Here is an 18,077-nt window from a genome sequence, read left to right on the forward strand (position 1 = left end):
AGTGTATTGTTATAGTTGGTCTATATTTACTAACAGTGACTCTGCATAAACCTGAAGTTTTAGTGTTATTCATTATTTTATTTATTGTATTTGTGTATTTATTACCACGCTATATGAAGTTGTAGTTAAACCAAATATCAGACTGAATCACACCAAATACAGAAATATTAAGTTTAGTAATACCAACTCGCAACATTTACTGCGTTCTAATGTTGATTTCTATAAAGCTTGTTTTCTAAACATCTGTGTCTGTTTGTACTGCATTAAAGCTCATCTCTTTCTTTTGCAGATGAATACTGTAAAGTATGCTCCAACATCCATGAGGATTCTAAAAAAAATGGCAAGTGTATTTAACATTGACTTTGCATATACTCTACATTTTAGTGTTATTTGATCATTTATGTGTTTTATTTTGTGTATTTATTTACTTGTTTTCTCAATGTAATTTGTTATGTGTTTCTGAATATTACCAAACATTGAATGATATAGGTCAAAGAAATAGGTCACTGCTGTCATATTCAATAAATAGATTACAACTAACACACACCAAATACAGAAATATTTAGTTGAGTAATACCAACTTGTCATAATGTTAATTTCTATAAAGCTTGTTTTTCTAAACATCTGTGTCTGTTTGCTTTCCATTAAAGCTCATCTGTTTCTTTTGCAGATGGATACTGTAAAGTACGCTCTAACATCCATGAAGATTCAAAAAAAAATGGCAAGTGTATTTACATTTACATTATATTACATTTATTCATTTAGCAGACACTTTTATCCAAAGTGACTTACAAATGAGGACAGTGGAAGCAATCAAAAACAACAAAAAGAGCAATGATATATATAAGTGCTATAACAAGTCTCAGTTAGGTTAACACCGTACACGTAGCATGGGCTTTTAAATAATATTATAAATAAAAAGAAAACAGATAGAATAAAAAAATAGAGCAATCTACTCTTAGAGATCTTTACACACACACACACCAGTGATGCGCGGGTCAATGTATTAATAACCCACACCCGACCGATATTTACAACTAACCCGACCCAAACTCTGACTGCAAAAAAAAAAGGAAAAGAAAATATAGTACCCGACCCGCTTCCTGACCCGCATTTTTTAAATGTAGTAAATGCTCATCATATCGTCATTGGGCCATAGACATAGGAAGTAGGCAAAAAAAAATCCTTAATATATTCAAATTTTGTCAAGAATTATATTAAAAAAAATCGTCAATAAGCTCATAATTTGTTCTTAAATAATCTAGTCTAGCTATGTCTATTTTGATGTTTCTGTTCTGCAGACAATGAGGCTCGGGTTTGTTCTGATCAGAGCTCGTGAGCGGAGAGCGCATTTCTCCATATATTACGCTCTGCTCACTCATTCCGTGGGGTCTCGCTCAAGCCAGATGGCCTGGTTCGAAAATATGCAAGGAGACATTTCATTATTTAGTATTAAAGTGGGGGTGAAATGCTCGTTTTCACTCAATATCCTGTTAATCTTGAGTACCTATAGAGTAGTACTGCATCCTTCATAACTCCAAAAAGTCTTTAGTTTTATTATATTCATAAGAGAAAGATAGTCTGTACCGATTTTTCCCGGAAAAACACGACCGGCTGAAGGCGTGACGTGTGGGCGGAGCTAAAGAATCACGAGCGCCAGTAGGCTTTTGCGTTGAGAGCGTTTGGAAGTTGTGACATTACCGTGTGGAAAAAAAACCATCATCCAAAACAAACCATGGCTAACAGTCAGATTCAGCCATTTATTTCTGATCCAGAATCAGATCCCGAGGCTGGAACTGAACGAGAGCAGCAGCAGCAACGACTCGCTCCGAGCGGGGCTCGAACCCGGGTCTCCGACATGGGAGGCGGACGCACTAACAAGGAGGCAGAGATATTTTAAGCAGTTTTACTCACCGCCTGCGGTTCCAACACACAATCGTGACCCTTTTTCGTTGGGACTGCATCATACTTAAGAAATAAACGATACACAAATCCGTCGTCAAACTGGAACTTGTTTGTAAAACAAGCATCTTCGAAATGCAGGGAACAAACATAAACACTTGCACAACTCCATTGATGCTCTGTAAAAATAAACTCCATCCACTGGTCCCTTAATGCTGTTTTTTTTTTTTTTTTTTGGTAATTTGTGCAGGGTTGTCTTGCCCTGGCAACCAAAAACACACTTCTTTTGTGACTCTTCGTGACGCTCTCGCTCTGATCAGTGAAGTCTGTTGTGCTCTCAGTGCTCTGCTATACGGGAGCGCGCTCTTCCGGCAGAAGTGCGTCAGGACCCATATAAGGAAATTCCGCTCTATCTAACGTCACACAGACCCATACTCGAAAAAACTTTCCGAAACTTGTGACAAACCAGGAGGAGTAATTTGGGAACAAAAATACTCCTTCAAACGTACAACTTAATTTTTGAAACTTTGTCCATGTTTAGCATGGGAATCCAACTCCTTAACAGAGTAAAAAAACTCAGTATGCATGAAATAGCATTTCACCCCCCCTTTAAACTGGGGTTTTCTGTGTTGCTGCAAAGATGAAGTTGACTATGCGGACTCGCCATATTTCAAATAGATTACATCATTAGAGAGTAGCCTATTTATTTTGGTTTTAATATTTTCATTTAAAAGTAGACATTTCAAGCTTTCTGTAATATATAGCCTATATTTCTCAAATCTGTGAGGCACAAGCTAAGTTTCAAGTGTAAGTGACCGTGCCGGCGCCTCATTACATTGTCTGCTATATATTTGCTTCTAATTTATAAAATACGGGCAATTGATTGATAAAACATTGATCAAAATTAAGAAACAATTTATAGAAAACGAAAATCTGATTTTCTACAAAAAAACAATTATTGTTATTATTATCATCATTATTATTATTATTATTATTATTAATGTTGAAAAGAGCTGAGAAGGTTTATTGGGGGGATGAATTGAATTAATTATGTCTTATTCCTCTCATCGCTAAGCAAACAGTAAAATAAAAAACTTGAGGAACAGTCTCGCTGCTTTTTCTTCTGTGTGGGCGTATTCAAGCCACACGCTTCAGTTTGAATCTGAATAGCGCGTTCAGCGCGGGGGCGTGGTCACATTAGATATAATGAAGGGAGCCGTCAAAAACGGACATCGCGTTGATTTCATATGGATTACTTTTATCACAGAATATTTGTTTTCGGTGGCACTTGTTTAGTTTAAAGCACACATGTCAAGCTTTTTATAGATATGTCTCTCATGTCTCTTCGTTGAGTATTCACTGAGTTACAGTTCATTTTAATGATGTGTTTGTAAATGAAGATCAGCGCAGACAAACTCTCTCTTCACATATAATCCATCTGCAGTGCGTATGCAGTCCGTGTGTGTTACGTATGTTGTGCTGAAGCAGCACGGACTCTGTGCTTTCACACAGGACGCGTTTGCAGTCCGCTACTGATCCGCGGCTGTTTAAGCCACAAAACACAAGCTTTGTCCATTATTTTGATATCAAATCATGTAAAAAAATTTAAAAAAATAAATACGCTTTTTCAGCATTGTGATACTCTTTCATCACAGTACAGTAACAATCTTTCATAGACACATTTAAATTCAAATATAAACAACGTATTACTCATGCATTTGACTGCTAGGTTTTTATAATAAGTTGCTGAAACAAGCTGCAACACTTTTTAACACAACATTAGCCTACTTTTCTTGTTAGGATATCACAAACATTCAAAATTAAAACTCACCATTAAACGCAATCAACGGGTCTTAAATTACATTGTTTTTCTGCCTCTATAAGAGTGCATATATAATGTTGCTTTGTTTCTCTAAAGTTGCTCCTTTTCTTGTTTTAAATCTAACCAAAACCCATGTGTTGCGTGTGAAACACAGTATGCTTTGATTAGTATACATTCATTGTGAAATTACTGCATTTCCGTGTCAATCCATTTTAATTTTTACTGCGAACAATGCGCTGTCACTTTAATTCAGCGCATGCAGCACAGCAAAAATAGACTCGGTACGTAAATGATCGCCGCACTGCTGCAGACGCACTGCTGCAGACGCACTGCTGCTGGAACGCATTGACGGACCGCAACCCCGTGCAATGTGACCGCTGGAATCCGTAAACATGGTTGCGTAAAAAAATACGCAATGCATACGCACAGCAGACGGAGTATGTGTGAAACGGGCGAAAGGCTGCAGACAGCACACCTTGTTTGTTATCTTTATTTTATAAGTGCACAAAGTTCTGTTGTTATTATGTCTGTATTAAAAAAAAAAGTAAACCCTTTACAGATTCGATTGATGTATTGCTCTTATCTGTACGATAAAAACTTTAAAGGAATTTAAGTTCTTTTCAGGGTTATCAGGAGAAAATGACTCATAACGCGTATACGCATTAATCGTATTGTATTTCAAAATTGTCTCTAGTACTATATTAATTACAAAGGTTTAATTGGCATCTTTATTCCAAACGACCTGACCGACCGCGACCCGAATATCATAAAAAATATTTTTGGATGACTCATAACCGCGGGCAGCCGCTCATTTTGGATCAACCCGCACATCACTGACACACACATATACAGTACATATATATATATATATATGAATCGATACAAAGCCCTAATATATATATATATATATTAGGGCTGGGTATCGATTCAGATGTTCCAGATCGATTCGATTTCAATTCACAAGCTCTCAAATCATTTCGATTTTCGATTTTGATTCTTGATTCGATTTTCTATACTCGATTTTCAAATCAACTCAATGAGTATAGATTTAATACGAATACTATATTTATGAAAAAGAACAGTGAACATAAGTTTACAAGTGGGTAATTAATAAATAGAAATTAAGAGCCACAAACCTGTATATTAAACTCTTTTATTTTAAGGACACGTGGGCAGGGGTGCCGCACAGGATCCCGGGCCCTATTTATAGGCAGTCCTAATGAGCCCCCCTTGAAAATATATATTCCAGACTCTTCCCTCTCTTCCTTTGGCCCCTGGTAATCAGTACTGGTTTTACCCCCAGTCTGACGCCCCTGCACGTGGGTACATTAAAACAGAACCCATCTCTAATTTCAGTTTCAGTTTCAGTTTTATTGTCATTATGCATATTCGTACTGTGGTGTATTTTGCCAGTTCTCAGAAGAATCAAACTCAGTCAGGGATTTTTCTCTCAGAAGAAAAGACTTTATTTTAAGCAAAACAAAGCCGAGAGCTCGTTGCAAGGAGATCTCCCGAAATGCTAGGTTGCATCTCATTATATACCCTATACAGGGCGTTTCCAAATAGTCAAACTTTTCCTTATGCTTGCAATTTTGATCCCTCCCTAGGGAGACGCTATGGTAAAGAGAAGAGACCCATTGCATGTTTTTCCAGATGTTTCCTGAGACTTGCTATGGTAAAGAAAAGAGTTTCCTATCTGTGGTGGTCAGGATGTTTTTTGCAGACATAGGCACATTCCTTTCACACAAAGGCTATATGATTCTAATGGAATAAACACGTATGTATATATATGACTAGATTCATCTTGATCATACTTGATTGAGCAAAATCCCACCATTAAAAATCTTCCACAGTACAGAGTACCACAGCAATGAAATACAATGTGCCTTAGCACTCTCTCAGCACCAGTCAATAATTAAGATAGAATAGAATAGAATAAAATAAATTTAAATAAACATTAGCTCAAACCTCAGCCCTCCTTCCTCTTACACTATCGTTCAGTAGCCTTAGAGGCTGTGGATAAAAACTGTCCCTAAATCGTGACGTACGTGTTGGGATGCTCTGCCAACGTCTCCCTGATGGGAGTTGGGAGAAGAGACTATCTGCCGGATGGCTAACATCCTGTATAATTCTCAGTGCTGTGTCTCCAATAAATTTCCTGTAGCGATTCCAGTGGAACCCCAATAATTTTTGATGCAGTTTTAATCACCTTTGTCAGAAGATTCAATTCACTTGAAGTAGCTCTTCCTGTCAATATACTCTCAATTGTACAACGGTAAAATTTCTTTAAAATATTTAGAGACATACCATATTTCTTAAGACACCTCAAGAAGTAAAGGCTCTGGTGTGCCTTCTTAATGGCACAAGTGATGTGGAAAGACCATGAAAGGGAGTCTGAAATATGAATGCCTAAAAACTTACAAGTATTAACAATTTCAACTGTTATTGATGTAGACAGGTGTATGTGTGGGTTTATTTCTTCTAAAATCTATGATGACCTCCTTAGTTTTCCCCATATTCAGGGACAAATTATTTCTTCGGCACCACATGATCAAATTACTCACCTCATCCCTATAGGCAGTTTCATTATTGCTGTCAATAAGTCGTACCACTGTAGTATCGTCTGCAAATTTCACAATACTATTTGTGGGATATTTTGCAATACAGTCATAAGTATACAGACTATATAATAAAGGACTAAGACAGCAACCTTGAGGTGCTCCGGTATTTAACACTATTGGGGCTGAGTATGTAGTGCCTACTCTAACTGTCTGAGAACGGCCTGTTAGAAAGTCCTGTATCCACCTGCAGATGGAAGTACAGAGGCCCAGGTCTAACAGCTTAGGTATTAAAATGGAAGGTCTGATGGTATTGAAGCAACTGCTATAATCAACAAACAGCATCCTGACATACGTATCCCTACCCTCTAGATGTTGAAGTGCAGAATGTAAAACCAATGATACAGCATCGTCCACAGCTCTATTTGATCTATATGCAAATTGTAGTGGATTCGTGAAGACAGGTTGTTAATATATGATTTCACAAGCAGTTCAAAGCACTTCATTATCACAGAAGTCAAGGCTACAGGTCTAAAATCATTCATACAGGTGGCAGTTGTTTTCTTATGCACAGGAATTATTATCGATTTTTTCAAACAATTCGGAACCATACAAAAAGAGAGTGACAGGTTAAAGATATCAGTAAAAACAGATGCAAGTTGACTACAACATGTCCTTAAGACACGCGGAATAATGCCATCAGGCCCAGCAGCCTTCCCAATTTTCACAGCTTTAAAAACTTTACAAGTATTGGCAACTGAGACCTGATATGCTTGACTGCCAAGGGTAACCCCATCGGGAGATGATATGTCTGTGTGTGTGTTCCCATATGAAGGTACTTTAACATGCACATCCCCAGTTGGAGATGTTCCCCACGTCAGTGCCTCAGCAGCGCATTCAAAATGAGCATAAAAGTTGTTCAAGTCATTTGGGAAATAAGCAGAGCTTGTTATTTTCAAATGTATACAATTATGTTAAATAAATACATTAAAATTTTGATGCAAGATGAAAAATGTGTGCTGAAAAAAGTCAGAACAGTTGCATTCCTCAATCAAACAGGATAAAGTTATTTAATTTTTAAGATAGAATAATCATACAATTTTACAAAATTTGCTGTAACATTAAAGGCTACAAGCCTATGAACAATGCAGGACAACTAATACTGGCTTATTGGTGATAGTTCACCCAAAAATAAAAAATTATGTCATCCTTTATGTATGTATTATTCATCTGTTCCGCAGATTATTACTAGAGCCTTTCACCTCTGCATTACAAATCACTCAAATAGCTTTGTTCTTGTCCACAACACCATCGTCGTCGTCTTGCTTGCGAAACCTAAAATGCTTCCATACCTTCCATATTTTTTATGTGAAGGTGGCATCAACGTCGACAAAGCACCTGAATAAATGAATGACAGGTTCGCCTCTCGCTTCTTGGTAACATTGTGCAAGGAAAATAAGACGGTGACATATAGTGGGGAAGACTAGTAATTAGATTACTGTTAATCTTACGTTCAATATTTAATAAAATAAATTCCACATTTTAAAAAAACGATTAATCGAAAAATCTATTTTTTTTTATCTCTTTCTTTTGCAGATGAATACTCTAAAGTACGCTCTAACATCGATGAAGATTATTTTAAAAATGGTAAGTGTATTTAACAGTGACTTTGCATATACTCTTCTAGTGTTATTATGAGCCTGGACTGTCTGTAGCCCGATTGGGACGGTAATTGTTTCTCATGTGGACATCTTTAAAAATTAATTTACATATCACCTCAGTGATAAAACTCATGGATTCAGATGGTGATATATTCACAAAAGATGAGTAAGTTCTGTGATCCCATGAACCTGGGAACGAGCTGCTGACGTGACCAGTCACATAATTGTCTGCTGTAAATAAAATTAATTTTATTTACAAAATGTATTCTTATTATTGTGTAAAATGCATTTAAAAATACATATTATTATGTTTAATGTATTCTTATTATTCCTAGCATATTTTATAATATATAGCCTGCCTAATCCTATTTTTAATTTGATTATTTAAATCTCCTGTTTAAAAAGACAGGCTATAGTTGTATATTATACGCGATATAGTTATGTAGCCTATCCCTTTATAATGGGCTACACATTTTAAAACTGTATAGCATAGCCTACCTTCTACTGCCATAATAAAGATCCATTTCGAATGTTTGCGTGCTTTTCTTTTCTTTCTGCTCCCAGTCGCTGTGAGCAGTTAAGCAGCAATTGTTCTTTTAAATACTTTCCAGCATTTCAGAAATAAATATGTATGCAAATTACACAAAGTAGCCTACTACAGTTTAATGTACCTTATGGTGTTCGGGAATGCTCAAAAAAGGTTTAAGCACTGTCTTTTGAATCAATTTCTTCTTGTAAACTCAGAGATGTGGATTTGGCTAGTACTAAATAACCACACGACCTTGTGTTTGTCAAAAAACAGGGGTGGTGAGAGAAAAACTCTGACATCTCCGACTACCCCCTGTAAATGGTGAAAATCACTTACGTTCCACTGAGATACAATTACCTTCCGAATAGGGCTTGTGTGTATGTTTTCCTCCCCATTCCTGGTTGTGGATTTCCCTTGTGTTTGGATTTATTAAATTGCTTTGCTCCATGTCTTAACCTTCTTTCTCTCCGACACAGTTCCTGACAGTAATTTGATCATTTATGTAGGCCTATTTAATTTTTTCTATTTAATTACTTCATTTTCTCAATGTAGAGTGTGTTATTCACAATAGTATGTAGATTCACAAACACTCTCTGTATAAAACTGGTACTTGTTATATTTTGAGAAGACTGGAAATATAGTCAAACCAAAAAATATTCAGACACCAGATATAATTTTGGATCTTTTTTTTCTAGTGGGTGCAGCACACTATATTTCATTTCTGTAAGTGAGGACAAAAAAATAAAGTAAACATTATTTACTTGTTATTTACAATTATGTTACATATTATACCCAAAATTTCTTCATGCAGTGGACTACCAGTAAATTTGGGACCAAAAATTATTCAAACACTTTGACCTGACCAAGTTTTGCTTAAGTGTTTCTTTCTTTAATTGCTAATGCAACCTTTTTACACCACAGACTGAGCAAAATTAATTGCTTGGTAATTGGTCAACAAAGTATTGATAGTTATGTAAATATTGTCATACTGTCAGACACAGACGAGGACACAGAGGATTCAGTGATAAGGTAGTTTAATGTGAATCAGAGGTTTCAGACACAGGTGAATCTTGACACGTGGATAGAACGGTGACAACACAACTTCCCTTATGGTGAACGGTGATCCAGATGGTGCTCAGATGAAGACGATGGGGACAGGAAGACTGAAGAGGTGGAAGAGGGTTCAAGAGTTCAGGTAGGTTTAATAATGGCGTTCAGGCAAGTGAGGAGATCGGTGCAAGACCAGACGATGAGTGATGGTGACTGATGGCTTTATATGTGGTTCTGGTGATGATGCACAGGAGTTCAGAATTCGGGTGATTGGGGACGAGTGGGTGTGGCGTAAGTGTCCGATTCCGGAAGTGTAGAAGGTGTGGCTGTGACAGTACCCCCTCCTCCACGGGCGGCTCCTGACGGCTGGGATCTTGTTCGACGACGGGGTCTACCTCGGCCACGGGGAGCGGGGCGGTCTGGATGGTCTTGATGGGCCGTAGTTTTCCAAGTCCACAATGTACTCCAGTTGAGGAACCCGTCATCGAGAAGTCGAGGATAGCTCTCACCCGGAAGATGTCGTTGTCGTCTTCGATGGCCGGAGGAGGAGGTACGGCATCACCAGGTTCTGTGGATGGAGGAGACAAAGGTTCAGTGAAGGGTTTGAGGAGTGAGACATGGAATGAAGGTGAGATACGGTACTGTGCAGGGAGTTGGAGTCTATAGGTCACTTCGTTCAGTTGCCGTTCAATAGTGAATGGTCCGATGTATCGGGGACTCAGCTTACGGCAGGGCAGTCGGAGGCGGATGTCCCTCGTCGAGAGCCAGACTTGTTGTCCAGGTTGGTACTGCGGCGTGGGTCCTCGACGAGCGTCCGCTTGCTCCTTATGCCTCCGCACTGCCCGCTGGAGATGCACGTGAGCCGAGTCCCAGACCCTCTCGCTCTGTCGGAACCAGTGATCTACCGCTGGGACCTGCGAGGGCTCACCTGACCATGGGAAGAGCGGAGGTTGGTATCCAAGGACACATTGGAAGGGGGTGAGCCCGGTGGTAGATTGCTGGAGGGAGTTCTGAGCGTATTCGGCCCAGGGTAGGTACTGACTCCAACAGTCCTGGTTACGGTGGCAGTAAATCCTCAGGAACCTCCCCAGCTCCTGAATCTTACGCTCCGTCTGGCCTTTGGTCTGAGGATGGTATCCCGAGGAGAGACTGACGGACACCCCTAGAAGACGGAAGAAAGCTGACCAGACTCTAGAGATGAATTGGGGGCCTCTGTCGGAGACAATATCTTCTGGGATGCCAAAGTGACGGAAGACGTTGTGGAATAGTGCCTCTGCCGCTTCGAACACAGTGGGGAGTCCTTTGAGAGGGATGAGTTTACATGATTTTGAAAACCTGTCGACCACTACCAGTACACAGGTGTAGCCTTGAGAGAGAGGGAGGTCAGTCATGAAATCAATGCCGATATGGGTCCATGGACGTTCAGGAATGGGCAGAGGCACCAGTTTACCTTCCGGGAGTCTTCTAGGGGTGTCTGCTATGGCACAGATGGAGCATCCTTTGAGGTAGCGGACCGTATCCAGAGCCATCGATGGCCACCAGTAACGCTGTTGTAGGAGCGAGAGGGTCCGCCTCCTGCCTGGGTGTCCAGAGCCCGGAGAGGTGTGAGCTAAGTCCAGGAGGGTAATCCGATGTTGAGGGGGGACGAAGAGTTTCCCTTCTGGACCTCCCGGCGGAGCAGGGTGTTGAAGGTTTTCCTGTGCAATCAGATGATCAATACTCCACTGGGTAGGACTAACTATCATGGCTGGAGGGAGGATTGGTTCTGAAGATTCGGGTTCGGGATCTGCTTGATGAAGACGGGAGAGGGCGTCGGCTCTATTGTTCTGGGAGCCAGGGCGATAGGTGACCTTGAAGTTGAATCTCGTGAAGAACAAGGCCCATCTAGCTTGGCGATGATTCAGTCTTTTGGCTTCACGGAGGTATTCCAGGTTCCGGTGGTCGGTTACCACCTCGAAAGGGAACTGGGCTCCCTCCAGCCAGTGACGCCATTCTTCCAGAGCCAGCTTAATGGCCAGTAGTTCACGGTTACCGATGTCATAATTCTGCTCCGCCGGGGATAGCTTCTTCGAGAAGAAGGCACATGGATGGAGTCGTGGTGGATTCCCCTGCTGCTGGGAGAGGACTGCTCCGACCCCGGTGGATGAGGCGTCCACTTCCACGATGAACTGGTGGCTGGGATCAGGGTGGATGAGGATTGGAGCGGTCTTGTAGGCTTGTTTGAGCAGGTGGAACGCTTCAGTGGCCTCGGGGTTCCAGGACAGAGACTTGGGCCGGTTTCGGAGGAGAGAAGTTAGAGGGGAGCTGAGTAAACTGTAGTCCTTGATGAATCTTCGATAAAAGTTGGCAAAGCCCAGGAAGCGTTGAAGTTCTTTTATGGAGCCGGGTTGAGGCCAGTGTGTGATGGCGTCCACCTTCCCCTGGTCCATCTTCACGCCACATGGGTCGATGATGTAACCTAGGAACTGGACTGAGGGCGTACGGAACTCACATTTTTCGGATTTGAGGTAAAGGTGGTGTTCCCGGAGTTTTCGGAGTACGAGGATGACATGATGGATATGTTCTTGCTTGGATGTGGAGTAGATGAGGATGTCGTCGATGTAGACAATTACGAACTTGTTAAGGTAATCTCTGAAGACTTCATTCATGTAGTTTTGGAAGACGGATGGACTGTTGGATAACCCATACGGCATGACTCGGTATTCATAGTTCCCGGAAGGAGTGATGAAAGCGGTCTTCCATTCGTCCCCCTTCCGGATGCGGATTAGGTTGTAGGCGCTCCTCAAGTCCAGTTTCGTGAAGATCCTGGCTCCGCGTAGTTGTTCCAACGCCGCTGGGACCAGGGGAAGAGGATAACTGAATTTGACGGTTTGTGAATTGAGGTGGCGATAATCGATGCACGGCCTCAAGCCTCCGTCCTTCTTGGCCACAAAGAAGAAGCTGGAAGCGGCAGGGTAAGTAGATGGTCGGATGAACTCCTGAGCAAGGGCTTCCTGTATATACTCCTCCATGGCCTTCTGCTCCGGGATGGACAGGGGATAGATTCGTCCTTTAGGAAGGGTTGCTCCAGGCAGGAGGTCAATGGCGCAGTCCCATGGCCTATGAGGTGGTAGCTTCGTTGCCAACCGCTTACTGAACACATCCTGGAACGCCCGATATTCAGGAGGGATGATATGATCCATCTTCGTGTCGGTGCTCTCCACTGATGTGGACTGGACCGGTAGGGAAGACTTCCTTAAGGGAGGACTGACCTTGGGGATTTTAGCTGGAGGAGTGATGCAGGTATGATGGCAGGACATTCCCCATTTCAGGATCTCGCCAGTGGGCCAATGGATGTGAGGTTGGTGGAGGTTAAGCCAGAGTCCCATGCGGAGGATGATTGTGGGGGAGAAATAGTGGACACGACCCTTGCCCAGCGGCTTTCCCTGTATGGTGGTTACTTTGAGTTCGACAGGGCTTCGGTGATGTTTGGCGTTGAGACGAACTAAGGTTTGCCGGTTGATGAAGTTCCCCGCCGAACCGGAGTCGATGAGGGCTTGTACAGAAACAGAAGAGCAAAGGTGTCTTAGAGTAACCCAGGTCTTAGTTAGATGAGCAGTTTGAGGAGGTATATGGATGGTACTCACCGCTGGGCGTGGAGGTCGAACTGGACAGGATGGTAAGAGGTGTCCATCTCCCCCACAATAGAGACATAGCCCGGCGTTGATCCTCCGCTGACGTTCCGATGCGGACAGATGGTGAGAGTCCACTTGCATGGGTTCAGGTGCTGGAGGAGCGACAGATGGTATAGCGGGTGGAGGAAGTACAGCGGGAGTGAGCGGATGACAGGCAGTGAGTCTCTGGGCAACTCGAATGGATTTCTGAATGAGATTCTCTAGTCCTAGTGAGTCTTCGTACACAACTATCAAACTTTGTATCTTGTCATTCAATCCGTGGCGATATGCTGTAATTAAGGCAGTTTCATTCCAGCCGCTTATGTAAGCGAGAGTACGGAAGCGTATGGCATAATCACTCACAGATTCATCTCGCTGTTGGTGAATGGTAAATAATTGGTCATGGACAGACAATGCAGAAGTTTGATGGCCAAAGACGGATTTTAACTGGGAACAGAAGTTAGTGACGGATCCAAGGGCAGGGGAGTTCGAGTCCCAGAGAGATTCAGCCCATTGGAGGGCCTTACCTGAGAGTAGGTTGATGATGAAGGCTACTCGACTGCGTTCGGAGGTGAATAAATGAGAGTTGGATTCCATATAGAGGGAACATTGTAGCAGGAACCCGCTGCAATCCTCCGCCGTGCCGCTGTATGTCGCTGGTTTGGCCATGGGACTCGCAGGGGCAACTGAAGAAGTGACCGGAGTTGTAGCGGTGTTTGAGTTGTTGACAGCCGGTGAAGAAGGGGGAGTTTGTTGCATCAGTGAGGACTGTACAGCGTGAACCAGTTGCGTGAAGGGATCCGCGGTGCGGTCCTCGCCCGTGTCCGAAGAGCTCTGCATGCGGTCTGGTCTTCTGTCAGACACAGGCGAGGACACAGAGGATTCAGTGATAAGGTAGTTTAATGTGAATCAGAGGTTTCAGACACAGGTGAATCTTGACACGTGGATAGAACGGTGACAACACAACTTCCCTTATGGTGAACGGTGATCCAGATGGTGCTCAGATGAAGACGATGGGGACAGGAAGACTGACGAAGATGAAGAGGGTTCAAGAGTTCAGGTAGGTTTAATAATGGCGTTCAGGCAAGTGAGGAGATCGGTGCAAGACCAGACGATGAGTGATGGTGACTGATGGCTTTATATGTGGTTCTGGTGATGATGCACAGGAGTTCAGAATTCGGGTGATTGGGGACGAGTGGGTGTGGCGTAAGTGTCCGATTCCGGGAGTGTAGAAGGTGTGGCTGTGACACATACTAACAGCTGTCTGAATTTTTGGGTGTTTGTAATCCATTACATAACTTTCTATCAAAGTTATGTAACATTATCATCATGAATTTTTTCTGACACCGTTCTTGTTGTATTTTATTATGATTTTCTAGACTACAACGAATAAACTGTGATAATGTGAGAAATGTTGAAGGTGTCTGAATAAATTTTGGTTTGTATTTTATCATAAATATATTATTACTACCACACTATAAAGATGTGTAAAGAGGCAAACCAAACCTCAGACTGAATCGCACCACATAAAGAAATATTAGCATTCAAGGTGGAGTAAAACTTATACTCTTTGGTAAAAACAGCTTGGCATATTTTATTTTGAAGTTTGTCACAGCTGATGAGGTTTAAATGCAATATTAGTCCAATACACATCCATTTCAGATGTTTTCATGAAGGAACAGAAACACTTTTTCATTCAATACGTTATGTTCTGCTTAATACAGCATTATGATAATAAACCAAATACAGAAATAACAATTTTAAGTCAAAATATCTTTTCACTTTCACAATGTTCTAATATTCAGTGTAAAATAGCAGCAATGACAACAAAATCATATAAAGCTTTTTATTTTTCTAAAGCCTGCTTATTTTTGCACTGCTTTAAAAAAATCTTCTTTTTTTTTTGTTTTTTAGATATGGAAGGTCATAGAAATTTTAAACGTCTGTATAAAAAAACATCCAGAATCAAGCATTCAAGTGATATCAATTCAAAATTATTCAGAAAGGACACATGGAAATGGAAAAAAACTTCCACAAGGCCAAGTTTGGAACTTGCATCAGCTACAGCTTCAGGAAGCGGGTTCATAGGCATGTTTGACACATATGACAGACCTGCAAATCTCAAAGCAGGATGGAGTTATGCTCAAGCTGGAAAATATGCAGAAGCTTTTGGAGGCAAACCAGGAATGAGGGTTCCCAAGGCTGGAGTCTATGCGGAAGCAGGAGTTGGGCGAGCTAGTGCTGAATTCAGTATATTTAGGGTAGAAGCCAAAGGCCCAAACGCCTCAGCTGGTGCTGAAGCCACTGCAGCTAGACTCGGGGCCGGAGCAATGGCTCAGGCTGAGCTTGCCAGTGCCTCAGCTAGTGCCGGTCCACTTGATGTGAAAGTGGGACTTGGAATCGACACTGGTGCATATATTGGTTTGGGTGGGGTGGAGGTTAAAATACTGGGATTCGGATTCTCAATTGGTCTAAAAACCAGTATATCTATTCTGGGTTCAGAACTGTCTCTTTCATTCTAGTCACAAAAATATAAATTACCTTTAAATATTTACATGTAAAATTTTACTATAAATTTATCCTGTGACGACCCAGCTAGAATTGTTTTGATCTAAAAATGTTCTAAGAACACTACCATGCATTGTTCTAGCAAAGTTTTTAGCGGATAGTTTTATTTAAGTTCCCAGAACGTTCTCTCAAAAGTTAGGATAACATTCTCTAAAAACATTCTGAAAATGTTTAGTGATAACATTGTTAGAACATCATTCCCTAACATTCTTACAACGTTTAAGCAGGTAGTTTTATTTTAGTTCTGTTTTGGAGATTCCCAATTTTGAGATGGGGTCCACCCTGTGAAGTTGCCACCCTGTCGTGTTCCCCTCCATTTGCAACATGAGGTAGCAGACCATATAAAGCAAATGTTGGAAAATAACATAATTCAGCCTTCTCATAGTCCATGGGCAGCTCCGGAAATTTTGGTACCCAAGTGTGATGGCGGCCTCCGTTTTTGTATCGTAAGTTAAATTATGTAACCCGGAAGGATGCGTATCAATTGCCAGATCTGGTGCTGGCAGATCTTCAGTGGACTACCTGTCTGGTGTACTTTGACGATATTATTTGTTAATGGAGATGATGATTTTGCAATTGTACTGTCTTGATTAATGCTTAATTTGCTATAAACAGATGTACTGTAATCTAAGTAGTAATAATGCCTTTTGCTTAAGTACAAAGATGTAACCCTGTGATTAATGCTATGTGGAAAATGTATTGTGTAACTTAACTAACATTAAGAAAACTGCTTACTTGCATGAAATATATGTAGTGACTGATTTAGAGTAGAAACACGTATGTATTAGAAATAGTTTTTATGATAAATGCACAACATAGTGGTTAAGGTGTATTTCACAGACGGTTAAGAGGAAAAAGAAGAGGAAAAGGGCTAAAGCAATGCGAAGTAAACAACTGAAAGCCTCGGCAGAGGAGTTGCACCAGATCGAAGTGATGAATATCAGAAGAACCAGCGTTCGACGTCTGTGTATAAAAGACAGAGAGAGACTCGACGGACGGATACTGAAAAAGCACAGAATCCCTCGAATAAAACTTGTATTTTATTATTGACAATTTATTGTCTACAAGAGTAGTAATTTAAGAGCTGTAAGCAAGAACTGACCACAGTGAAGTCTTCTGAGCAAATTGTAAGTACTTTTGGAATGCTTATAGTTTTGTCCAGAGTCGACTTTCCTTACCTACCTGAGAATAATACATAAATAGGTAAAAGCTGTATAGATAAAGGAGACACCATAAAACATGGTGCCCAACGTTCTTTAATTGTCTAATTACTGGCCAGAATTAGACAATTGAGCGTTTGTCTAATAGAGTAAGCGTAGTTAGGCTTACGGTTAAATAGCTGAGGTAATATATAAATTACTATATAAAAGACTAAGCGGTGAGAAAGCCCAGAAAGGGCGGAAATAGACTATTAATGAAACACCCAGAAAGGGTAAAAGCTTAATGTTATGAATACAGCCCAGAAAGGGTAAAAGCTTAAAGGGGGGGGGTGAAATGCTCGTTTTCACTCAATATACTGTTAATCTTGAGTACCTATAGAGTAGTACTGCATCCTTCATAACTCCAAAAAGTCTTTAGTTTTATTATATTCATAAGGGAAAGATAGTCTGTACCGATTTTTCCCTGAAAAACACGACCGACTGGAGGCGTGACGTGTGGGCGGAGCTAAAGAATCACGAGCGTGAATAGGCTTTTGCGTTGAGAGCATCTGGAAACTGTGACTTTACCGTGAGGAAAAAAAACATCATCCAAAACAAACCATCGCTAACAGTCAGATTCAGCCGTATATTTATGATCCAGAATAAGATCCTGAGGCTGAAATTGAACAAGAGCAGCAGCAGCAACAACTACAGCAGGACGTCTCTATGTAGTATGATTGAAACTGTATATATTTGCTTAGCGGTTTTGGAAAATGACTAAGTTCCACTTTATGTCGTCTTTTTTTATTTATTTTTTAAGCTGTACATGTGGAAAGTGCAGTTTGATGACAACATCGCATGTTGTTTACTTGATGTGCTTATGCGCTGATAGCTAAGTTAACAACACAGAGATATTTGAAGCAGTTTTACTCACCGCCTGCGGTTCCAACACACAATCGTGACCCTTTTTCGTTGGGACTGCATTATCCTTAAGAAATAAACGATATGCAAATCCGTCGTCAAACTGGGCCTTGTTTGTAAAACAAGCATCTTCGAAATGCAGGGAACAAACACAAACACTTGCACAACTCCGTTGATGCTCTGTAAAAATAAACTCCATCCACTGGTCCCTTAATTCTTTTTTTTATTTTCTTTTTTTGGTAATCTGTGCAGGGTTGTCTTGCCCTGGCAACCA

At 41.0% G+C, this 18,077-nt stretch overlaps 1 protein-coding gene across 2 annotated transcripts in view; it reads left to right on the top strand.

Annotated features, from left to right (window-relative positions):
* LOC113087422 (uncharacterized) overlaps window positions 1-16,775 on the top strand; it is a 69,072-nt gene extending 52,297 nt beyond the window's left edge. For both annotated transcript variants that reach the window (XM_026255583.1, XM_026255584.1), the window contains exons 4-7: window positions 290-340; window positions 671-721; window positions 7,879-7,929; window positions 15,090-16,775. In XM_026255583.1, the coding sequence (XP_026111368.1) occupies window positions 290-340; window positions 671-721; window positions 7,879-7,929; window positions 15,090-15,697 (761 nt within the window). In that variant the 3' untranslated portion in view covers window positions 15,698-16,775. The remainder of the gene's footprint in view (window positions 1-289; window positions 341-670; window positions 722-7,878; window positions 7,930-15,089) is intronic.
* The last annotated feature ends 1,302 nt before the right edge of the window (window positions 16,776-18,077 follow it).

The sequence above is a fragment of the Carassius auratus genome, unplaced genomic scaffold (assembly GCF_003368295.1).
Source record: "Carassius auratus strain Wakin unplaced genomic scaffold, ASM336829v1 scaf_tig00044830, whole genome shotgun sequence".
Classification (NCBI taxonomy): Eukaryota; Metazoa; Chordata; class Actinopteri; order Cypriniformes; family Cyprinidae; genus Carassius; species Carassius auratus.